This window comes from Sphaerodactylus townsendi, linkage group LG01, assembly GCF_021028975.2.
Source record: "Sphaerodactylus townsendi isolate TG3544 linkage group LG01, MPM_Stown_v2.3, whole genome shotgun sequence".
NCBI classification, from domain to species: Eukaryota; Metazoa; Chordata; class Lepidosauria; order Squamata; family Sphaerodactylidae; genus Sphaerodactylus; species Sphaerodactylus townsendi.
In genome coordinates, this window is record NC_059425.1 from 150104309 (window position 1) to 150130820 (window position 26512).

General features: G+C 39.5%; 1 protein-coding gene across 1 annotated transcript in view; it reads right to left on the reverse strand.

Moving 5' to 3' along the window:
• Positions 1 to 438: 438 nt before the first annotated feature.
• AGPAT5 (1-acylglycerol-3-phosphate O-acyltransferase 5) overlaps positions 439 to 26512 on the reverse strand; it is a 32631-nt gene continuing 6557 nt past the window's right edge. Inside the window, exons 3-7 of the mRNA XM_048497477.1 lie at positions 24791 to 24880; positions 21042 to 21132; positions 17714 to 17875; positions 5585 to 5708; positions 439 to 2717 (exon numbers count right to left, since the gene is read on the reverse strand). Of these exons, the coding sequence (XP_048353434.1) occupies positions 2492 to 2717; positions 5585 to 5708; positions 17714 to 17875; positions 21042 to 21132; positions 24791 to 24880 (693 nt within the window). The 3' untranslated portion in view covers positions 439 to 2491. The remainder of the gene's footprint in view (positions 2718 to 5584; positions 5709 to 17713; positions 17876 to 21041; positions 21133 to 24790; positions 24881 to 26512) is intronic.

Consider the following 26512-nt stretch of genomic DNA (forward strand, 5'->3'; position numbering starts at 1 on the left):
GGGAGAATGCAATTTAGGGAGAAGCTGAAGTCATGGCAAATATCCACTCTAAGAGTGAAACAACTACTTATGGTTCTTTGGAATCAATAGAGATTACTCTAAAAATTGTTTCGGATAGTTTTTCACGAGGCCTTTTTGTTAACCAGAAAGTCAGATTTTGTTAACAGACTTGTAGAACTATAAGTCAAAATGCTGAATTGCATTTAATATGTGAAACAAAAATGTGCAGGATACTTACAAACTTCTGGAAAAATGCACCAGGACAAGGCCTGCTTTCTCATTCTTGACTGAGACAGAAACATTTACCAGTTTAAAAATCTATGACTCTTCACAATTTCCACTTGTGATGGTCCTTAAAACAATTCAAGTACTATTAAAGCCAGCATAAGATGCATATGAAAAATTCATAAAAGATAAAAATAGCCTCTGATGTTTCACTTTATGGTGGAATCTTTGTTTAATACAAAGCAACAAGTATCAAGTAGGATCCTTTCCCCTTCTCAGTACAGAACAATTAGCCCCGTAACATCAGGAAATAATTTTCCCAATATGATGCTAAATATAATAGCTACAAGAATCAATGGCTCTTAAAAATGTATTTGTGAACACAGGAAAATATGCACTTCCCACTAATATTCTACAGTGCAAACTGCATACCTCAGTTTCATAATTTCAGCCTATCAGATGTGCACACCAACTGTGAAAGCTTTGAAGGTATTCCAAAATTACAGTATTAATACACTGATCATGAAACATTAGGTAAAATTCAAAATCAGTAGACAAAGGCACATACTTTACATTTTGGCAAGAACACGAGGATGTTCCTTGTTACCATAAAATACAATCTTGGCTGCATAGCAGCATTGCTCAATGCAGTACTCAGCCATTTGCTTCCATATGACTAAGGACCACTTGGCATTCCTCCCCATCCCCCCACCCCCACCCCCCAATCCCTGATTGGAACAATCACAGCAAATAAATATTGTACATCTCTTCAGAAGAGATGCAATCCTATCCATAGAAATGATCTTGTGTGAAGCTATCTGGAGATATCAAGAAACTTTGGAATGTTTACCACTATTTATGGCACACATACTATAAGTTAACAATAGCTTGGCTGAAGGACTCCAACGAGCGCTTCAGGGAATCTAGCATAGGCAGATTACAAATAATTTAGCCTCAGACTTCAATAGCCACAGGTTTTGTGAACAAAAGTAATTAAAGTCAGTTGACTACATAACACATTCAAATATCATTTAACTTGCAGTCGATCCTTCTCTCTGTATGATAGTGGCAGACTTTCTCCTGGAAATTACTAAATGGCAGTAGATTTCCTTTGCCTAACATGTATATCCTGTATTGTATATGCTTTTTAATCTGTTTTTATTATTATTGTACTGCTGTCTATGCCAATAAAGGCTTGCTTCTAATATCATTTAACTTATTCTTGTCTCTCCTTTTTTTTACTTTAAAGGCAATTATTTGTGTTCTACTAATGTATTTGCAAACTTGGGGAAAATTTTAAATTAAAATGACAAAGCAAGATGTTGGTAAATGTTAGTTTTGGTTTTTAGTTGTGAATGAATGAACAAAACTTGGACAGAAAAAAACTACATGGGGGTGAATCTTAACAGTTTCCCACCAGCTTCCTCTTCAGACTCTCAAAAGGCTAGGTAGGACCAGACAATCTGCTAGACAAAAAAAATGGGGTTCTGCAGTAATAGGGGAAACCCAGACAAATAACCTTCCTTATCCTTCTGCCAGCAGAATGCTGGTAGGATTGAATCTATTAGCCTAATGTATTGTCAGCGTTCACTGTCCACTTAAGCTACTTAACTTCTATAAACAAATAAGAGTTTAATACAAACTTCCATGAGCAAAATAACTTAGCTGCAGCATTCTATGGGCCTTCCTAACCCCCAGAAACTTTCTGGCCTCTGAAAAGCTGCTGCTGGGAGTTAGGTAGCTTTCCAAAACACTATGCAAAGCAGTATGGAACGTTGCTGGTGGGCAGGGGAGGTAAAATCTGCCACATATGGCTGTCTTTATTCTTGCAGGACTGGAGTAAGCTCCATTAATAATCAAAAAGTTGTCATAAGAATATGGGAAACTATAACAGATTTCCCCTCCTGCTGAAGTCCCAAATGCCACATGGTTTCCTATATAAGAGGGTTTTCCAGGGTGTTGGGGAAAGAATAAAAAGTTGTCTGCTATAACTCGTTCTGTTGGCCAAAACACTGAACCCAATCCATATTTTGACATGTGCAGATGGGGAAAGGTGTGTTAGGACAGAATTGCTTCTTTGCTGCACTTCTTGAAAAAATTAGGAGCACAAATACATACAGATTATTTCCCACAATGGCCACAGGTCACAAGTTGCAATTTATCCAAAGTTCCATTAATAAGGCTTTATTTACATTTCATTATAAATTCATGAGAGTTTCACGGGATGAGCAAGACAGGACAAGGAGTGTCAGACAGTATGGTCTCCTTATGCTGAAACACTGACCCATAGCCAGCCAATTAAAGTCCCATATATCCATGTTTTCACATAAAGTTTTCTTCCAGATTCTGTCAGTAACATACTAACAGTTAGGCCACTTAAAAACAGTAAGGATGGTAAAGTTTTCTTGAGGCTTAGTTTGGAATGAACGCATTTCCCAGGGAACTTGTTTCTTCTTTTAGAATCTTTCGCATCATAGAATTCTATTAGTAACCTAAGAGCAAAGAAAGAGAAAGAACATACACAGCACAAAGTCAAATTCGCGTACCTTATCCTTTTGGCTAGGAACCTCCTTCAAATGTTTTCTCATAACTATCATAATTTATCATTTCATTCTATTGTCTAAGAACTGTTCAGTGCCACAAACTAGGACTTCAGATCCTTAAATGAAATTATAACACAACTGAAATCAGTAGACCTCACAAATTACAGTGGTTCTATCTAGCTGGGAGTTAACACAGCACTTTCGTGCAAATAATGTTAGTGTTCCATCAGTTCACAGGTTTGAACCAATGCATCTGTTCTTCTAATGACACAGCATTCTTCCACTGCCCTGACATTAGGGCCCTGCAGGATCTTAATCAGTTCCGCAAAGCCTGCAAAATGTAGATGTTCCACTAGGTTTTCGGTTGAGGCAACTATGAGTCTACTCCATTTTGCTGGCCTTGCCCCAACCCTTATTCCCCCTCCAAATAGTGATTTGAGTTAGGATGGGATGGGTAGTTCTTAGGCTGTGTTCAAGTCTGCTGTAGATACTCAACTAATCGCCATCTGAACTTAATATTAATATTTTTATTTGTATTTATATTTTAATGGTAAAATGATATTGCTTTGATGGGGATTTTATGACGATTGATGGATTTTATAATGTGTGTAAGTCTGCTTGAGCCTGGCTATGGCTGGGAAAGAACAGGGTAACAACATTAATTAATCCCTCAACAACAAATACTTATTCCTCTTTCCCATCTAATATTTAAAGATTTGGAAAATTATGTGGAACACAATTTTGAGCTTCAAAGTTTTTCCTCCCTGGGCAGAATTTGAATAGACTGTTATACACTGTGACCAGACTTCTCTTATAACAAACTTTACTCTGTGATACACCTCTGAAGATGCCAGCCACAGATTCAGGCGAAACGTTAGGAACAAGATCTAACAGACCACGGCCACACAGCCTGGAAAACCCACAACAAGCAGTTGAATCCGGTCGTGAAAGTCTTCAACGATACCCTCAATGTTTTTTAATCTAGGGAGCCCAGATTCTCCCTTTAAATCCACTCCGAAGGGGGTGGATTTAAAGGGAGACTCTGGGGAAAATTTGAGAGTGCCTGTCAGGGGAGCAATGTTTAAGTTAGCAGTACTAAATTTCAGGCTATCTTCAGGAGACTCTCCTTCTGATACCACCCAGGTTAGGTGAAGTTTGGTTCAGGGGGTCCAAAGTTATGGACACTCAAAAGGGTAGCCCCATCTACTATTAGCTCCCATTGGAAATGTGGGATGGGGACACCCCATTTTGGGGTCCATAACTTTGGACCCCCTGAACCAAACTTCACCAATCAGAAGGAGACTATTCTGATGATGCCACCAAGGTTTAGTGAAGTTTGGTTCAGGGGGTCCAAAGTTATGGACGCTTCTATTAGCTAACATTGGAAACAATGGGGGATGGGACCCCCTTTGTACCCCCTGAATCAAACTTCACCAAATCTGGCTAGTATCATCAGGAGTGTCAGCTGATGACAGCCTGAAATTTTGTTGCCGCTAGCCTAAAAACTGTGCCCCCTGCTGGCCAACGAAGTAAAAACACTAAAAATATTTTAAAAATTTAAACGAACCCAAATTTTTTTTGGGCCCCCCACATGATCAAATAGTGGGTGCCCAGGACATTTGTCCCCATGGTATCTACACCCCCGGTATGTGTGCGCGTGTAGACTGACTCATCTCATGGCTGCTGTTTGTATTAGCAATCCCATGTTCCATATAACATATTGTGCTACTGAAAGAGGCCTAAACTTATGCTTGAGGCATGGTGTACTGATATTAACAGAGCTGTAGCAAGGGGGAACTGCACCCGGGGCACATGTGTGCCTTGCTCCTCTGCCATGCTCGCCCCTGCATCGGCATGTGCCTGGTGCAAGACGCCCCCCTCCCGCCCCCTGGGTGCCACACCACTGGATATGAATTACACTGGCTTACGTCATCAAGAAAAAAGGTTAAAAAGTGACTGTGTTCCAAAGTTTCAGTTTCATACGCTCTTCCTTTAAAGCAACAGCAATAGATAGTGCCCTGTAGCACGCCCTGGCTGTACAAGAAGGCTGATTCTTATACCAGAGGAAGATTCCATCTGCTTTACCATATTCTAATTTAAGCATGTCCTGAAAAATATGTACATTTTTAACAAGAAAGAGTTATCTACCCTAGGTTAGAACAAACACCAAAGAAATTTATTAAAATCTCCCAACAGCCAAGCCAGGCAAATTCATGATTTCTCATTTAACACACCCATTATCAACACATCTAACCTAATGTGGGCAAACTTTTTAGAACTTACAAGCAGCTTCTGTAAATAGCAAGAGTGACCCTGGGCCAGCCACGATCTCTCAGCCTAACCCATCTCACATAGTTGTTCTGAGGATAAAATGCAGAGGGAATGAAACACGAACACAGCCCTGAACCAGAACCATAGCGAAGGGGAACTGTGCCCTGGGCACGTGGTGCAAGAAGCCCCCACCCCCACCCCCCGCAACCCCTGAGCGCTACGCCACTGCCCTGAACTCTGGGAATGAAAACCAAAATAAAAATGTAAGAACTAAAAGATATCCATGTTGATCGATTTAGTGTCAGGATGCTGTATTTTAAATAGACCAACTTAAAGTTTTTAAACTGTGACTTTTATGACTTTTATAATTATTGTTTTTTTTAAAAAATGTTTTATTTATATTGTGAGCCGCCCTGAAGTCTACAAGGGAGAAAGGAGGCTAATAAACGTTTAAAATACACAAGAAAATCTACACTGAGTTTAACAGAAACAGAAACCTGATATATGATGCTGTAAATGCAGTCGAGTGCATTTTAATTACTTACTTATCCTTGATTTCAAAACGCTCATGAAGCCATCTTCTCATGTACATCTGTTCTTTCGGAATATCCTTTACATCAATTCTATCAACATAAATATGGATTCTTGGGCACTCCTTACAAAGAAAATCTGAAAACCCAAATGGATATAGTCAGTATCTCAGTCCGGGTTATATATAATCAAGATTTATAAAAAAGAATCCATTTTCACCCCACTATTGAAATGCATGAAAGGTTTAGAATTCCATCTCAAAGTTGGCTGCTGTGAGCCATTTTGCATCAGCAGTTCATGGGTGGTGGGAAAGAAAAGCTGGAGAGGACTGAGGAGGACCAACAATAGTCATCATTTCTTAGGAACACTGGGTTGGAATCAATGCATCTGTTCTTGTAATGACCTAGCATACTTCCATTGCCCTGAGTGTTCTTCATGCAGAAAACTTCTAGTGAAAAAGAGACTTTACCCTCAGCAGAATAGGATTGTTGATCATTTATGATACTTTTGTCCCTTGGGAAGGATTAAAAGTACTATGCTTGCTTTATTTACGTTTATAGTCACTTTCAAGCTCACATAATAGTTGAAAGGAGTTTTTTCCATAGACTCCATGCACATTTAATCCCCTTCCCTCATTATTGATCATGGGTTGGATTCCTCCAGCTTTCTCACTCAACCTCAACCAAATCCCCTCTTTACTACAGCCCTTGCCTCACAGGGCATTTTTACACAGTGGCTTCATAATCTCAAGCATAGCCTTTTTTCAGTGGTCAGGTTTCTCCAGTGGAGAAGTTGTTTGGATCCAAAATCATATCTGCAGAAGATATTCACACAAGACAAAGCTACACTTTGGGTATACACAAAATTTAAAAGAATCCATTTGATCTTGAGAAGCATGGTGTGATTCACGGCAAGGAAATATGATTTTTTAAAAGTGCAGTTGTGTCTTAAACAGCGTACTGTTTACAGTCAGAGTGAGGCAGAAAGGCACACGAACAGGCGAGCCACCTGATTGGATGTGGTCTCAGTGATGTAGGTATAGATATTTTATGGGGGGTTCAGGGGGCCGAGCCATGCCCCACCCAACCCTGGGGCATGGCCACACCTCCCAAGCCCCGCCTCTGGCCTAAGTGCTCCGAGGCCAGGGACGGCAGACTCCCCTGCCCTCCCCACCAGCTGGGCTTCCAGCCGGCAGTCCCTTCTGCCCTGCCCTCCGGCAGAGGCGTAGCTAGGGAAAATGGAGCCCAGTGCAAAATCTGAGTTTTGCCAGGGGGGGGGGGCACCATGGGCAGCTGCTGTGATCCACCCCCAAACAGCATCACTTTCAATGGTATTTAGACTAGGGAGCCTAGATTCTCCTTTTAAATCCACATTAAATCTCCAGTTAAAAACATTGGAAGTGATGCTGTTTTGGGGTAGATTCTCCCGCACCCTGAAACAGAATCACTTCCAATATTTAAACCGGGGACCTCACATTCTCCCTTTAAATTCATGCTGAAGGGGGTGGATTTAAAAGGAAAATCTGGGGAAATTTGGGAGGTGCCTGCTGTCAGGGGTACAATTGTTAAGCTAGCAGCACCAAACTTTCAGGGTATCTTTAGGAGACTCTCCTGATGATACCACCCAGGTTTGGTGAAGTTTGGTTCAAGAGGTACATAGTTATGGACCCTCAAAGGTGTAGCCCCCATCTTCTATTAGCTCCCATTGGAAACAATGGGGGATGGGGCACCCCCTTCCATAACTTTGGACCCCCTAAACCAAACCTCACCAAACCAGGGTGGTATCATCAGGAGAATCTCGCAACAAATCCCTGAAATTGTGGTGCTAGGCTAAAAACTGTGCCCCCTGCAGGCCAAAAACCGAAAAACACTAAAAAATACAAAAACCCCACAAACGTGGGGTGGAACTTTGGACATGTTAATGGGGGGTCTGAACCCGAGAAACCTTCTCCCTTACCTACGTCCTTGTGTGGCTCCTGCACTCTGATTGGCTCAGTAATTGTATGTTGCAGAGGGGGCTGGAGATTAACTCCGTCATAAAAATTTGCCAGTTTTTTTGGTCTTGAGCGTTCCTGCTGTTAAGTGCTGTCTGCCTTAACTGTTAAAGTGTGGGACTGCTACTGTTATCACCCTGAATGCTGGGTGAAAGCAAATATATACACAGACAAAGTATGCTGGTGGAAGAATTTGTTGGAGGGCCAAACTGTAGGGCCACAATAAACCAGGATAGGAACATCTTCCAGTGAGAGAAGGATTCCTGTATACTAGTGGGTCTGGGGCATTGGGATTTGCTTTGGTTTACCTCAACAGAGAGTTAATTTTTTTTATTTTGAGGGTTTTTCTAACGGTATGGGCTGTGAGAGCGTACTGTGTATAAGTACCAAGCCATTGTTAGGACCCTTTATGAGAAGAAGACAAAAGGCAGTACCATCTGTAAAGTTAAAGAACTCTGTTTAAGTTTAAATCTGGCTCAAGTATTTATGTTAGAGTGAGGGGTGTGACTGGAAAGGAACAAAATAAAATCAACAGGCATTCTTCACTTTTTGGGTATGTTACAGGGCAGAGAGGGAGTGCTTTAAACTAACACTACCATTTTCTGAAGCACCTCAGACCCCAAAGGGGAAAAGGCAGGGAAAAAAACCTGACAGGACAAGTCAGTGAGTGGTGCCCTGCCTGAAGAAGATAAGGAGATGGGGGGGGTGGGGGCAGTCGTACATAGTATCAGGATGGGAGGGATACTTAGAAATTCCAAATATCTATGGAATCTTATGGTATACTACATGCACTACATGAAAATTTTATGTAGTACTACATGAAAACTACCACATGAAAACTTTAAGGTGTTAATTTGGAGAAGACACTTGAACAGATTGGTCTGCTACTAACAATATTAAATCTAATTGAATAAGCTTGAACACAGAATGTTTTGCTTTGTCTTTTTTGTTTGTGCATTGCTTATGTGTTTTTATACTAGAGCAGTGGTTCTCAACCTGTGTGTCGGGACCCCTTTGGGGGTTGAACGACCGTTTCACAGGGGTCGCCTAAGTCTCTCTACATCAGTGCTCTTCATCTGTAAAATCGATAAATGTTGGGTCACCACAACATGAGGAACTGTATTAAAGGGTTGTGGCATTAGGAAGTTTGAGAACCACTGTGCTAGAGGTTGCTGAAGCTAAAAACTAATATTTAAGTTTACTAACTTTGGAACTAATTGGTGTCAGACAAGGATGTATTTTAGCTCTCCATCTCTTTGATCTATAGGCAGAACTTATCATAAGGGAAGCGGAATTAGATTTAGATGAAGATGGAGTGAAAATTGTTGGAAGGAACATTAACAATTTGAAATACAGAGATGACATCACATCACTGGCAGAAAATGGTGAAAATTCCATCCTGGAAAAGTATGATGTAGACTCACAGATCAGCCATGTAAGTGTTGCAGCCACAACATGAAGGAATATGGAGGCCAATGTATGCTTTGAAGTGGCAGGCCCTATGGCAATTCTGCAACTTCTCTCTCCACATGTGCAAGTCACTATCAGAGAAACTATCATCTCTTCCCTATGCTGTTTTGCTTTCAACCTTAAAGAAATCTTGTAAAGTACCAATTATTCAGTGTAGTTACAGAAATGGTCAACTGGATATGATCAACAGCGTCAAGAAATTATTTTAATCATGCAATTCATCTTAGTGAAACCAAGCCATTTTTAAAGACCCAATGTCAGTGTAACCACTTAAGTTAACCAGTGGATAAAAACAATTTATAGCATTCCTGTGTTTGTGATAGAACAGCTGGATTCTATCATAGGAGCCACTAAAGGTTGATGGTAGTCCCGTGACCCTGAATTTCACATCAGTTCAACTCCCCAAAGGCTCATGTAATTAAGCTACAAAACCTAAACCTTCTTGCAGCAATTTATTAAGTAAAATTACATCCAACTTTAGGAATACTAGCTTGAAATGCCAAGATTTGATGAGTTGCTTAATTGTTACAGAACTTGCCAGGAGGCTATTATTGGATATAGGAATAAAACAAAACTCTCCACATCAGGCAACATATTTTAGAATCATGCACTACCTCAAACTTTTGATTAGGAACAACTTTCTTACTGTGAAAAAGAAACTGATTAGAGTATGTCAAGTGAACCCTCATGGGAACCAACATGAACAGAATTAAGAAAACTATTTATAATAATAATTTTAAACTCCCAGAATAAGGAACAGAACCTAATCAACAAGCATCTGTATTTGCTTCCAGAAGTATCATCAAGAGAAACTGAAAAAATGGGACACTTTAAGATCATTTCACTGGCAAGAATATTGAAAACATTAGTGCATTAAGATTCCAACTCTTAGTACTTGTGTGTATCGTTATTCTTAAGAATCTTCTGATCGTATCAAATAATCCATCCCTCCAAGAAAGAATGAAAAAGTAAAAAATAATCAAGCACAATAATAGAAAAGCATTACAGAATGAGAAAAAGTCCAGAAACGCTACAGATTTCATTCATTTTTACAAGTGGATTTATTATGTTTTAAAGCATGTATTAATATAAAAAATTGAATGAGCTGGGGAAGGAAACTTCATAGAGGTTTCCTGAATGAGAAGATGTGGTCAAGGTACTCTACTCATGGTATAAACTTCAGTTCACAGGTATCTACCACAACTTCACATTCAACAGCTGAAGGGAAAAGGATACTTACAGTACAATCCTATGCAGAATTACATCTTCCTGAATCCACTGAAAGCTGGATTTAAAAGGGGGTGAACTCCATTCAGGACTGCACGGTAAAACACCAAAACTAGTAAACAAAGGCTTGTTTTGTAAGTCTGACTTACTGACCCATGAGGTGATGTCATATCACAACTTTTACTAGACAGACTTTGTTTATGGGACAGTTTGCCATTGCCTTTCCCAGTCATCTACACTTTACCCCCAGCAAGCTGGGTACTCATTTTACTGACCTCAGAAAGATGGAAGCCTGAGTCAGCCTTGAGCCAGCTACTCAGATTGTGATCAGAGCTTTCTACTGCAATACTGCACCTTACCATTCTGAACCAAGGGGCACCCAAACGGAAAAAGGCTTGTATAAATGCAAACACTATATGATTTGTAAAGTACTGTACATACTCACGTATAAGTCGAGTTTTTCAGCCTTTTTTTAGGCTGAAAAAGCCTCACTCGACTTATATGCGGGTCATACTCTGGGAAATACGGTAATTCTATTCCATTGTTCTCTATGGCTTAAGCTCTGTTTGTGTAACCCAGGGTCCATTAGGGGGAGCTAAAGAGCTCAGATTTTCCATATAAGGAAGAAGGCTCCATTTCCTCTAAGGAAGAATAGGCTTCATAACTGCTAACAGGCCTCAACTTCACAGAGTTCAGTTGTTACGAACTGTATTTACATATTTCAGGCATGAGAATGTTTGTATTAGTTGTTGAGAAGGGGATATTGTGTTTATATTGATTGATTATTAGTTTGTATTTTGGTTTTGGACACAGCTAGAGAGAACCACGGGACTGAGACCCTGCTGGTCTGTTTTGCATAGCAGGCCAGAACTATTATTGTTTCTGTATTGGTTTGCCATATTTCATTGTTATACCGCACACTACTGTTTATGAAACAGAAAATAGATTTATAGTTTCTTTTGTTGTAAGTCTGGTGAATGTTAAGGGTCACAAGGTGGGATCACACTGTCAAAGACTTGAACTCTTTTAACATGTCTGATAATATCCCTCTTAAAATCTGAGTTGGGTTACATTTGGACATACAGATGAGGAGGAGGAATCCAGTTTTGAAGGATTTTAACTCTTGGGTTTTAGCTTGGTTGCTGATTGAGCTAAGGTTTTTGTACTTTTAAAGTTACTGTTGATACCTGTTTTCCACTTACAGAACTAGTTTACTGTTTTTCTTTGAAATAAATATTCAAAACCATTTAACCTACTGATGCCTCAATTAATGTAATTTTATTGGTATTTATTTTTGAAATTTACCAGAAGCTGCTGCATTTCCCACCCTCGACTTATACATGAGTCAATACGTTTTCCCAGTTTTTTGTGGTAGAATTAGGTGCCTCGACTTATACGCGGGTCAACTTATATGCGAGTATATACGGTATGCAGCACACAGTACTTCACCATACCTACATTTTAAAACCAGTCACAGACTGCTTGGCCTTTTTGGATCCTATACTGTTCTCAAGCAGTGATGTCAGTTTTGCTGAAAAATTAGATTTAGAAATTTATCTAATATTCCAAATAGAGCAGGATCTAATTAAGCATTTTTAATTGTACTTACATTTAGTAAACTTATTTTAAAATTACTCTGAATTAATTTTATTAAAGCTACAATACTTGAACTGAAATATGCAATTAGGAAAAGAAATGAAGTGTAATTTAAATGCTACTTTCTGTGGAAATTGTTTTAATTGGAATAATAGTTGTAAATTTTTTTTAAAAGCATAGCATGTGCTTGTTTTACATTTAAAGAAAACACTGAAGGCACTGAAAATTGTTGATGCACTAATTTTAGCACACGGAAAGAATGACGTATGATATGCCATGGTTGTCCAATCATATTTCAACAGAATTTAACTCTTATCCATGGAAGTCACAAGGACATTACATCACTTGCATTACTAGTTAGTTTCATATCTAATCTGTAATTACAATATAATTTCCATTATATGAGATGAGACAGATAAGAACTTTATCTTTGGCTATGCCGGTTGTAACACAAACCAAACCGGGGGGGGGGGGGGAAAGGATTCCCCTTTCACAAGTTCCAAGCCCCAGGGAATTGTTCCCTCAGGAATTATTCCTTGTTGACTTTAAGGATCTCCCTCATAATAAGCACCAGAGCCCGTATCGCCTTACAAGCTCCACAACAAAAGGTTTTATTTAAAATAAATGGTAACATCAAACATTTCTTTGGTAGGGTTGAAGAACATAAACCAAAAAAAGAACAGAAGTATGCATTGTCATTCAGACAGTTCATTTAAGCTCTCAAATGGTCCTATGACCAACAGTGGGTGCCTGCCTAGAATCCATGTGCATTCCTAGGGTCACCCTAATTTTATATTTTCAGTAGCCCTGACAAGTTTTCAGGCTCAGACCCCTTTTCTGGAGTCTCCCTCACTCCAACTCTCCCCAGAGGGAAAAAAAAGAAAAGAACCCCAGCTGCCTCTTTTTCTTCTCCAGGCAATTTCCCTCAGTCAATCAGGACTGGGCAGGACTTAACTATTTAAGAGCAGTCTCACTGGAAACCACTTCCCAAATATGGGCATTTGTCACACCGGTCAAATCAAAACCAATCAGTTGAAATAAATAGATTTTTTGGATTATTATATGTATTTCTGATTTTATATCCCCACCTCCAGTTCACAAATTGATAAGATATCCATGTAATTTCTCACACAATTCCTAGGAATAATCTACTGAAAAACATTAATTATAACGGAAACTGCCAAGCTTGACTAATATTGTATTGGTAATGTCACCTACTAATTATGAATTATATGACAACATTAACAAAAATGTATATGTAAAAAATTCCAAATACAAAATGCAGCACCAAAAATCATCATTGTTCGGAAACAATCCTATTTAAATCAGTAAATCTGCTATCAAATAAAGGTGTGAGGATCCTGTATTTACAAGTTCATCAGTGGGCAACAGATGAACTTTAAATCCAAATATGTAAAACTTCTTAAAAATATTCAATATAGCTTTTGTATAGCACAGGCAACATATTTAATTTTTGGAAAGTGTTTGCTTTACAAAATTCAGCTTCATCAAAAATCTAAATCTACTGATTAAATTAGGGCTGTGCTCATCAGCCGCTTGTTTTTCATGCCATAAATCGCAATCAGGGCTGTTTTGTTTAAAAACACTTAGGGCTGTTTAGGTTAGAAAAAAAGACAGATAAAGGGAGACATGATAGAGCTCTCAACATTATGTATATTATGAAAGAAGTGGACAGCAATAAGCTTTTCTCCCTCTTCCATAATACTGGGGTCATCTGCTAAAGCTAAAGGGTGAGAGATTCAAAACACACAAAAGGAAATATTTCTTCACACTCCCTGCCCCAGGATGTGGTGCCTGCTGCTACCCTGGAAGGATTTAAGAGGGGTGGACATGTTCACGGAGGATACGGGTGTCCATAGCTGCCGGTCAAAATGGATACTAGTCAGGTTGCATGCTGATTATATTAGGCGCTGTGGAACACAGGCAGGATAACGCTGCTACAGTCATCTTGCTTGTGGGCCTCCTAGAAGCACCTGGTTGGCCACTGAGTGAACAGACTGATGGACTTGATGGGCCTTTGTCTGATCCAACACGGCTTTTCTTAGGTTCTTATTTTATCAGGGCTGCTAAAAATAAATATTTATTTCCTTTCCATATCAATACAACGCCTGAATCTTTTCATTTTTCCCACAGTTAAACTTTTTTACTTAAAGACGACAAAAGATATTTTGTACTTAAGATGCATACTACCTTTCTTCTCTCAAAAATAAATAAATAAATAAATATACATACATACATATACACATATATACACATATATATACACACACACACATACACACACACACACACACACATACAGTTTCTTAATTTTAGGGTCTTTGTAAAAATTTTCATTAGTGTGAATTTTGCAGTGATCCCAATACATCGTCAAAGGACGACTATCACAGTGCTCGTACCACTCCACAGAAATACTAGGACAACTATCCTATTCGTTCATCACAGAATCCATTTGAGGAGCTTCACGCCCATCAGGTTATCTTTTTTTTTCATTCTAGGGCCTAATAATTTAAGAAGCAAGCACAGGCACCAGTGGCGTCTTTCTGTCTTGCATTTATCGAATACCAGTGAGGACTACCGTATATACTCATGTATAAGTCGAATTTTTCAGCACATTTTTAATGCTGAAAAAGCTCCCCTCGACTTATATGCGGGTCATTAAATTTTTTTGTGTGTTTTTCTTTGCCGGCCAGCAGGGGGCGTAGTTTTTATGCTAGCGGCACCAAACTTTCAGGGTACCCTCAGAAGACTCTCCTGATGATACCAGCCAAGTTTGGTAAAGTTTGGTTCAGGGGGTCCAAAGTTATGGACCCCCAAAGGAGGTGCCCCCATTCCCCATTGTTTTCAATGGGAGCTATTAGTAGATGGGACTACCCTTTTGAGGGTCCATAACCTTGGACCCTCTGAGCCAAACTTCACCAAACCTGGCTGGTCTCATTAGGAGAGTCTCTTTATGATACCAGCCAGGTTTGGTGAAGTTTGGGTCAGGGGATCCAAAGTTATTGACCCCCAAAGGGGATGCCCCATCCCCCATTGTTTACAATGGAAGCTAATAGTAGATTTTCCATTTCTGATAATATCCCTCTTAAAATCTAAGTTGGGTTACATTTGGACATACAGATGATGATGAGGAATCCAGTTTTGAAGGATTTTAACTCTTGTGTTTTAGCTTGGTTGCTGGTTGAGCTAAGGTTTTTGTACTTTTAAAGTTATTGTTGATACCATATTGTTCTTGTTGACCCTCTTTTCCACTTACAGAGCCAGTTTACTGTTTTTCTTTGAAATAAATATTCAAAAACATTTAACCTACTGATGCCTCAATTGATGTAATTTTATTGGCATCTATTTTTATTTTTGAAATTTACCAGCAGCTGCTGCATTTCCCACCCTCGACTTATACGCGAGTCAATAAGTTTTCCCAGTTTTTGGTGGTTAAATTAGGTGCCTCGACTTATATGCGGGTCGACTTATACACGAGTATATACGGTATTTGCAGTAGCTACTTTTGTGCCAGAGAATCAACACCCAAACATCTCCCTAGCATGGTGGAGAAAAAAACTTTTTAAAAGATATTTAAGTATTTTAGCCAACATGACAAATTTCAGTGGGCACTGCAATCTGTTTATGCACAATAGGATAATCTCGCCAACTCGTTTAACCGAAGACATTACAATGTTCCTGAACATTCATGGGAATTTCTTTGCTACTAACTGACAAAGTGAAAGGGTTACTAACTGACAAAGTGAAAGGGTTAAATCATAAGAATCACAAAGAAACAAGAAACAATAAGGAAAGGATCTTTACCACCTTGCACTTCTGCCCTCTGAAAAGACCATTTTGAAAGTCAGGAATGGGATATGCAAGAGCTCACACCAGAGGGGTTATTTCAAGATATTCTATCCCATGCATCCCATAGTTCAATCCTCTGGAGAAGCCATGAACGGCTTAGACTGGATTCCAGTAGGAAGAGTAGAGACAGCAATGTTCCCTTCCACAAACAGTTAGGATGCAAGAGAAAATTGAATATTTTGGTGTTTCTAACTATTTCAATGTCTAACCTTCCACTATTCTTATGGGATAAGATTTCTAAGACAACATGTTCAGTTTCCTTATTAGAAAGTAGCATTTGATCAAATATTTAAAGATTCCGAATTTGTATAGCAACTCAATATGTTTAGTATTAATTATAGGGGCTGTTTGCAATTTATAATCAAAAGATCATCTGCTGGCACCTTCCAGCACCTTCAGTAGCTGCATATGTTTTTGCTACACCATACTAATATGACTTGTAGAATTTAGTTGTAAAACTGCCCATTTGCAGTTTGTTCTGAAAATGCAATTTTGTTCTAGTGCAGCAGAATTCACACAATCATACATTCACTGGTTTCAAGTTTCAGTACGCAGAGAAGCAAAACCAAACATGAAAAAAGTTGAGAATATCATTTCTTCTATCAGAGATTATAAGGATGTGCCATAGGAGCCATCAGACAAATTTAAGAACTGAAACAAAAATGTCTATGAAAACATTAAACAATTACATCAGCATTTATTTCCAGCACTACTCCAAACGGAACCACAACAAATGCCACGAAAGCTCCACCTGATGGGAAACTACCACAGTAATTTGACAAAGAAAATAGCCACTACAAATTTTTTACAGCTACTTGAATGTTATATAATAGCATAAAAATAGGCTTCAATTAGCGCATATTTATGTCTGTATTAGCCAGGGCTTTCCATGCTTTGGTTAACTTTGGAAACCACTGAAAATCTGTAATCACCACAATGATGCCTCTTTCCTCACTAGAGAGAGAGGTGAGCCTCTGGGCTTTGAGAACTTCCAAAAAGCACAGCAAGGCCACAGAGGATCACCATTTCTCTTCCCCATGGATCGCAAGTGAAGAGAAAGCTTGGAATACAACTGTGTGTCCCTGTTAGCAGATCTAACAAGATCACCACAGGGACAGCTGACTTAAATCTTAATATCTGATGACAGTTGAAAAGTTATTCTTAGACTCTGGAAAGATGAAGAAGTTCCAGCTGTAAAAAAGCATGTTCAGGATGCTAGATGCAAAGGGCCATTGCCAAGCTGAAGACCAAAAATGATAATTTCAAAGCTATGAGCAATATTTGTATGAGAGGAAGCTTTCAGCTTGTTGGAACAAAATAATAGTGTGAACATGCACAGAACATTAACATGAACTGTTTGTTCCCGCCAATAATTTTGCTATAATATTGATGATAATTGACACATTTTTATATATGAGAAGTGATAAGGCTGGTCTGAATTTCCACAGAAAAACTTTTCAGTATGGAAAAGAACATCAGCTCTTGCCCTCTGAAATGTTTGCTGACATTCTCGACAGCAACTTCGGCAGGATCATTCTTCTGGATGGCTACATATACCAGTCAGGGGTGGAGGTCATGATGTCAGAGTGCCAAAAAAAGCAGATTTGGCTACATGGTAGTGTCACACCACTGTAATCTGAGAGACAGCAGCTCTTTTGCCTTCAGCTCTGAAATATATTTTTATCTTGCTCTGAAGATCTTGACAATTGGGAGAGGGAAAGGAAAAACTAAATAAAATTACTGCTATTACTTTTTGCAGTGCACATATGGCATGTATATAACCAGGGTCAAAAATATAAGGCACGTTTAGCTACCTCCAAAATAGAGTGATTGTGAATCATTTGGAAAGCTATGACACATGGCTATGGGCCACAAATTGTACAAGTCTAGTCTAATACATTATAAAAGCAAAGTAATTAAAAACTCATCTTGTGTAAAACTCATCTTGTGTAATGCCTTTGAGATTTTGAATAGATGATCTACTCACCTGTCATGGATGGTGCAACTTTTCTTTGTCCTTTAAGGTCCACTGTACCTTCATATGCCACTGTAACATCATAAACTGCATCTAAGTAATCTTTCAATGAGTCCACAGCAACATGTGCAGCCTTCACTCGTGGTGTAAGAACATGTTTTAACACAGCAAGCCCTAAGGGAGAAAAAAGTACACATACTGGAGAGGTATCATACAAAGTATTAAGGTATACCCTGGAAAAAAAAGCGGTTACCATAGAATTTCCAATCTACGCTTTCCAAATCATATGTGGATACTTCTTTTTGCCTGATATGCAGATGATAACTCTCTTTGCTGAGTATTTGCTATAGAATTTCTGGGAACTTCAAAAGATTCTGATTACAACACAGTTTATGCCGAGTGCTGCACTCGCTCAGCTCAGAAAATACACCCCAATCATGACAGTTCTCTCACAGCTCTCCATGGCTCTGTGAGCATGGAAAAAGAGATAAAAAAAGAAGGCCTGTTGCTTGACTCCATTTCAGGGCCAGAGTTTTTTCGAGTGCTACTGTTGCTTGCTTTTCTGCCACCTGCTTGGGAAACCTTGCTCTTCTGTGCCGAATCTGAAAATTACCTTTTTTTTTTTCAAACACACATCCTATTCTGAAGCATCATAGGTTCTCTTGTAGCAATATCTGAAGACTACTGTATTAAACCCTGTTCAAAATTGACATATTAAGGAAGTTTATTTGCAACATGAGACTACTGCTACCAAGTACCTAATCTGTTGGCTTTCCCTGTTCCATTTAGCAAGTTTCAGGCCATTTCCAACACAAAGACTGACAGCCAGTAGAGAGGCCAGGACTTGCTATCATGTTCACTGAGAGACAACAGCAGCCTCGGAAAGAAACAAATACTTCACCTAGCCTTCATGTGTTTATCTGGAACAGTTCAGTAATTCATCACAAAGAACCAATTCTCTGCTCAGAGGCCTCCCGTTTCCTTATTTCGGAATCTTCAGAGTCTAGGAACTTTCTACTTCTTATTGAGGGATGCACCATTAAACGCAGTTGTATCCCCCTGACAGCATAGGAAAAAACACCTTTCATTTTCCTTCAACCTTCCAGTCTTATTAACGGAGGCCAGAATCTGAAAGAAGAGCTTATCTGTAGAAAGCTATCCATGCATTATTTGTGTAGCAGCCTAAGCCTGCCACAATGTTGTGTGGATCTTACCCTTGGGCTTTTCATTTCTTCTTATGAATTACTGGCTACCCAAGCACTTAGTACCCTTGCAGAGAACTCAGACTGGTGTCTGAAACCTAAACAGCTTTCAGTCCCACTTCCTTTCTTTTTCTATCTCTTGGCCCCTTGTCTCATTTTTTGGAAATATACACACTGCTCCTTGTGTATGTGCGTGCTTGGAATATTTTATGTTCATGCACAGCTATGCTAACGACGTCTATTTCTATATTCTTAATGGTATCTTAGCTGCTGAGTGTGCAAATGATTTAACCCTGGTTTCTCCAGTATCTACTGTTCTGAAGACAGCAAAGACTTTTCTACAGATAGAGATTACAGCCTCACAGATAGAAAGTCATCTGCAAGATAACAATCTCAGTGTTGGTCAAGAATCACAGAAACAGAGATGCACAATGTCAAGAAAAAACACCCCTCTACAAACTAGCTAATTAAAAAAAGCTAATACAAAAAAGAGATAGGGAACAAAGAGGACAGATAAACAATGCACAATCTTCAAGTTGTGTTTTAAGTGATCCATGAGAAAGATAATCCTGTTATTAGAATGTACCAGAGCCTTCAGAAGACTTTCTGCTACCGTGATACTCCTCTGGAAGATAGTAATTATCAGGACAGGTTTACAGTGGCATGATTATTGCCTAAATACACCATCCTTTGTGGTGAGCTACTCTGAACAAGGCTTTATTCTGAAAAAGCAGGGGTGTATTTTAACTACAGGTTTTTTTCACCAATAGATACACATATATGTATAGATACTGGCCTTTCCACATGACATACATATAACATTTTGAGGCAGGAAAATAAAATGTTTCGTCCAGGAGTTCTATGCAGGGAACTCCTCTGCCCCAGAGAAAAGGTGGCTGCCTTCTCCCTGTGGCAGAGGGGGAATGGCGGCAGCGCCCTGCTCTGTGCCGTTGGCTGCTGCATTTCCCAGCCTCGACTTACACACGAGTCAATAAGTTTTCCCAGTTTTTTGTGGTAAAACTAGGTGCCTCGACTTATACTCGGGTCGACTTATTCACGAGTATATACGGTAAATCCAATTCAAGCTGTTGATTGTTTCCTAGCAAGCCATATGTCACTCAGGGCCCACATAGCTGAAGGACTGTGTCTCCCTGAATGTTACAACAGCCCAGCTTTGTTTTTCCCAGAAAGGGTTATTGTCAATACCCCCAATGTCTAGGGCACATTCAGCAACAGTCCAGTCTTGAGTTTGTAGTGGTTATCCCATGACTTTGGAGCAGCCTCCTGGAAGAGGTTGGAGCGGGTGGGGGTGGGCAGGGTCTCCTTTAGGCTTGGCTTTCTAGCAAGGATGCAAAACAGAACTATTCCAGGGAACTTCTGGAGTGACCTTAGTCTGGGTAAGGATGGGGAAGGTTTCTTTAGACTGATTTTTATCTGTTTTCTTAACATTACTTGACCTGGATCCTGAGATGCCCAGAAGAAGGGTGGACATATAAATATTTTAAAGTAAACAAATTATATGCTTCTACAGTGCTATAAATGAATCATACTGCTCTTTTATTAAATTTAACTAAAGAGGAGTTTCTCCAGTAACGAGTCTCAAAGTAGCTTACCAACTACTTTCTCTTCCTCTCCCCACAACAGACATCTTGTGAGATAGGTGGGGACTGAAAGAGTTCTGAAAGAACTGTAACTGGCCCAAGGTCACCCAGCAGGCTTCATGTGTAGGAGTAGGGAATCAACCCGGTTCTCGAGATTACAGTCTGCCGTTCAGGTGGATGAGTGGGGAGTCAAACCCGGTTCTCCAGATTAGAATCCACAGCTCTTAACCACTATGCTATGTTGGTTCTCGAGTTATCAGCTGCTCCAAGTAACTATTTCTAGTTTTCTTTGAGACACTAGTTGTTTCATTAAACTGTGCAGGAAGTCAGTCACCAAAGAACCAGAGAACATCATAAGAAAAAGACTACAACTAATTTTATGATTAAGCAACAGTTACAAGGTAATTAGCAGACCTGGTTTTCTTTTAAAGTTACAGTATACAGAGCCTGCCAATAAAATCTGTTACTCTTGTATTCATGTACCTTTTCATATCTACTTTCCTTCACTCTTCCCAAAGTTATCTGAATTTCACTTACCTTCTTTATTAGCATATGATTGACTATCTGCAATGACTTTTGGGAGCTCCGGATTATAACGTGTTCCCTCAGGAAAAATCACAAGATACATCTGTGGGATTACAAATATATATACAAGCATACATTTTTAAATGTTTGGCATTGTAAAGTGGCTCATACAATGTCATCACATAGCAAATATTAGTAAAAAGTTTGGAGGGGGAATGGAAGAGTAGGACCACTTGATATCTTCAAATCAAGTCTCAAAATCACCACATGGATAAAGTCTAATATTTTTAAAAGAAAAGAAGAACTGGGTAATTCAATGTTATTGAGGCATAACCCTAAATTCTTTTTTCGGGATGAGGTAAAGACAGTCTACTGAGTTTGTCTTTCAACATGGAAACTCTCTTTTCCTTCACAGTGTCTCAGCAGTATACCATGAATCTGCTTGTTGATATTCGTAGTCATAATTACCAATGCTTGTTTCCAAATCATAAAGTTAATTCACAAATATTGCCTGGAAAGCAGTCTGTGCCAGAAGAAACAAAACTTTATTAGCACAATCTCATGTAATGTTTGTTTCCTCCTGCTTTTTTGTGTCCTCAGCAGACAGTATGCTCAGCCTACATATAAATCTTGTCTCCACTCATTCAAAACACTGCCTCACAAGTATCTCAGTCCTTCTGCATGTCTGCAGTGCTCTAGTATTTAAGGTTGGGACATTCTAATCTAATTGTTTTCCCATAAAAACCCTCTCTGTAGTTTTGACAGGCTAACGCTCTCAGCAAGATACATGCATTTTCTTTGCTACCTCGGATTCTTTTGACAAGAAATGCCAGGGAAAGACAGCTGGGTTGGACATAGCTATGACTGTTATTGAGTAGTCATCCTTCTGTGCAGGGAAACATTGTGACTGTGTGTGCACGGACCAGCTGCAGAAAAGATTTCCAAAACTTTCTATCAGACTAGGGGCACCCCTCATCCTTCTGCGCTTTCCCACCAAAACCTTTGCATGACCAGGAGATGGGGTTCTACTCTCCATGCCACCACAGACCTCAATAAACTAAGGTTCCAGAGAGTTCGAAATGGGGCAAGAGGAAGGGATGTGTGCCTGCACAGAAGATCACTTTAGGAACAATAGTTACAGGTAAGTTCAAACCTGTTCTTATCATCAGGGCTTCTGTGCAGTCCCACATTAGAAGGCTAGCAAGGCCACTGAGTGAAAGAAGTGGGTGTGAAGTTTTTACAGGAAGAAACCATGAAGGATTGTTTGTTTTCTTATGTCCCATATTGACATTCACCCAGAGCTGCTTTATACAGGAACAAGAAGCTCTCCAGAAGTGTCCCAACCAAAATAAATGCATGAGCATGGCAAAGAAAAACAGCACTCTGGGGAAGAAAGTCATCCTTAAAAATAATTGCCTAAGGAATGGAACATGGCAACGACACACTTCCCACCAATCAGCGTGCAGTATCCCATTTTATACCTCAATAGGGACTCAAGGTGGTTTATAACATTTTACACTTTTCCATTCCATCTTCGCCAAGGTCAGGCTGAGGGAATACGATGGGCCCAAGGTCACAAGCAAATTTTGGCAGAATAGTATTTGAACCTAGGTCTCCCAGATCCTAGTCTAGTGGTGGCGAACCTATGGCACTCCAGATGTTCATGGACTACAATTCCCATCAGTCCCTGCCAGCGATTTCCCACGCCCCCAGGCGTGCTCCCGGTGCACCCCCTGTCCCCTTGTAGCTCCGCCACTGAGCCACAGACTCATGCCTAGGCAGGTGCAAAGCATTGCACCAAAAATGGGGGAGGCAATTTGGACCCAGTGACGCCCATTGCAGAGGAAGATGCTTCCTCCCCCACCCTTTGCTAGGGCCCACTGCATCCCACCCCCCCATGGGCTTTAATCCTAGTCTACAACAAACTATTAAGATTACCTTTTAATGGCAGCTATCTTCAATTTTTGGCACAGAAAATGTTTTTCAAAATTAAGAGTGTCACCTTTCTCAGTACATTCCATTCCTCTTTTGGTTATCAGAGTAGTCTAGACCTGCATCCTAGTTAAAGGGTCACAGAATCTTATTATCCTGCCTCTGCTAACTTTTGAGACTGAGAACTCACAGTACAATGTGTATGAGGTTACTGCAACCAACAGGTCCAGTCCAATGATGTACTTTTTGTGAGAAAGTAGATACTGATGCAGTTTTGCAAAAGGAGAGTGGTGAGTTCAGTGGAAGTCACTTGAGATAACGCACATTCAGTACATTCACCCGTACCTTTTTATAAGCAGTGAATTGCACAAAAAACCCTCTCTCAGATGAGAAAAATTCCACAGAAAATGAAACAAAAGAATCAAAAAGTAGAAGAAAAAAATGTGCATAGCTTCAAATTGTCCTTGCTAGTGAAAACTATAATGGGCAATTCTTCAAACTGTAAGTCAGTTTGATGGAACACTATATGCAATGCTATCACTGTGAGCCGAGTTTTCTGAATTTCCTTATTTAAAAAGAAGCTTGCAGCCAAAAGCTTTGCTACATTATTAGCAATAAGGACCTTCCCCCCAAAGCTTGTCTTTCTGGGTCAGTTCCATGATTGCATCAGTTGCCATAGCCAACAGCCAGAAGAACAAAGCTGCTGCTGTACCTGATATTGTTTTCAGGAAAGCAAGTCTGGAAATGGAAGTGACTGAACTCCTCCCTCCGTTTACCTGGTGTGATTTAGACTTTACTCGGTGGTTTCTTTATCTGCTACTTAACTGGGTTTTACTGACTGCTTTTATCTGCTCCATTTTCACCTTGCAGATCTCAAAAAGCACTCAGTCATTGTAGAAAAGGAGACTAATCTTCAAATGAGTGAAAAATGGGGACTCTGTTCCCTGCTGCTGATACTAAGCTGGATGTTTACAGTATTTCCTGCAATTTTTTTACTAATATGCTGTTACTTCTCTGCATTACAAAGTCTTCCCTTAACACTGCAGGTCTTTAGGAAGAATTGAGTTTTTAGGTGAACAGAAGTGAAATATAGAGGAAAAACGATTTCTCCCTACTCTTTCTTTCTATAAGGACCCCCGAAATAAACAAAGAGATTATTAAGTTTACTGTACTAAATTTACAGTGCAATTCTGAGGGGAGGGTAGAGCACAGAGGGTGGTGTGACCCAAGCACCAGCATAAATGCCCTTGTGCAGGCGTAAGAGGCTGGCGCAAAGGCACTTATGGTAAATTCTGCTAAATTAGCAGAAGTTGCGTACAGCAGAGTTTTTCAGGACAGCTTTTCAAACAGTGGCTGAAATTCTAGGAGTGTTGTTACAATAGATTGTTTTTCTTCTGGTTATTCTGTGGCTCTGGAATATTATCTGATTTTGGATTTGTCTACATTTGTCTACAGAGAAAACTTCACACCAGCTGAGCAACACAAATTCCATTGTAAGAAATACCAGTCTCAATACAGAGAGTATGTACATGTGCATTGCACAACTGGAGTCCAAGAGATTTCTGTTTGTGTCTATCATTCTCCACATCCAGCAATTCTAGAGAGATCTTTCTGCAGCTAGTCCCCTAGCTGCTGAAGATGGGAAACATAAGCCAAATCCCTTATTTTGCCTTTACCTGTTCAGCAGCAACTATATGAGAACCATCTTCCTGTGCCAATGGGCTGGCATGAATTTTGTAATTCTGACATGGATAAAAAAAATCTTAGAGTAGGTATCTGGAAATGAAGTATGGGCAAGAAATACAAAGTTTACAGAAGTATAATCTTACCGGAGTCTCAGCTTTCGCCTGGGTTTGTAAGTTGTTCCTCATTTTCTTTTCATCAAATTTGGCACTTCGTTTTACATAGATGCCTCCATGCTAGTACATAAAAAGAAATATTTATGACATTGTGCAGTTCAACAAACCAACATTTTCTGCAATATTACCCCAAGAAACATAAGTTCCATTTACATCCACCCATTTTATTATTTTTGACACACAACTGTCACCACACTTGCCTCAACAGGAATGAGTAGTTTAGTGCAACATTGCCAGGTTAAGCAAGAATGTAAATTCTGCTCCATTTCCTTAACACTATAAACATTTAAAAAATTAAGCTTAAACAGCTTAAAAAGTTCTATGTATTCAAATCAGTAGAAGTACTGCAATTCTATTAATGTCATCACTAGGTATAACTTGAAATTGAAAATAAACCATAAGCTATTAAGAACTGTCCCATGTGCACATTACCAATCATGGAAATGACACCTCGGACTTACCATGAGGATATCTTCTCTTTAGTGTGGTGAAGTCATCCAGACTGGTTAAGTCATGCCCCTTTCAGGCAGGGCTATGTACATTTTTATGCTCTTGAAGACACTAAGGGGCTGGCGAGCACTGCTAATCTGTTCCACTTAAATGTTTATATTAAATACTTTTTTGTGGTGGGAAAGTAGATGATTTTGCCCCACTGAAGAGACGACATATATATGCCACAGTTAACATCTGTGTGGACCCTTTAAGAAAGACAAATTTGTTCCCTACCTTGCACATTATGGAAGAATTCATTACCGCATACTTCTTCCAAAAGCTGCCTCTACAGAATTGATCTGGTCAATTCTGTAGTGATTAACGAACGTTGAGAAGGTGGACCAAGTTGCCACCTGACAGATTTCTTCTACCAGGGCCCTGGGACTAAATGCTGCTGAAGTCACTGCTGTCTTGGTAGAATGCACAGTATATAAAATGCAAGGATGTGTATGCGTATGCGCAATTAAAATAACCAAATGAACATCTGCACACAATGCAGCTAGCAGTCATAGACTGTATAATTTCTGAGTTGGCTAAATCTACAAAATATACATTAAAGGGGATGCGTCTCAGTAATGCCCCAGCACATCTTCAAGTAAGTCTCATATACAAAGGTGCATTCATAAGAACTAATCAGAACTTTTACCACTGCTTTGCTAATCTTTACAGGAATAGCTATTGACCAAATACTGAAAATTGAAAACCCAACATGAGCAACCAGCTTCCAGATATATTCTGGCTTTGAAAATCTTCAAAGGCTCGTGAGTGCGTGGTTATCTACAATGTACATAGATATATTATTGTTCACTCCCATGCTATAGTTCCAAATCTAAAAGCCAGGGCTTCCATTCTACGTACTTTCAATGCAGGTCAGTGAGTCATATATAAACTTGTTCTTACAACAATCTGGAACAGAATATATATACCTGAGCAGGTCCCTATTTCAACAACGATATTCTGTTCTAGTACGTCTAAACAACAAAGACAACATGAGACATAAAAATTACAAAGTCGAACTTCTTTTGGCTCTGTGAAGTTTTCTCTTGCTGCAAAAATGTCCTTGAAATGAAAGAACTCTGGCAATCATTTAAATGTCAGTTGCCAAGAACTTAGCTGTGTTGTCAACGATGTGACCCAATAAATTGCCATAATCTGCAACCATTTTTACAATTCCTTCAGTGTAAGAGATGGGGTTATCCT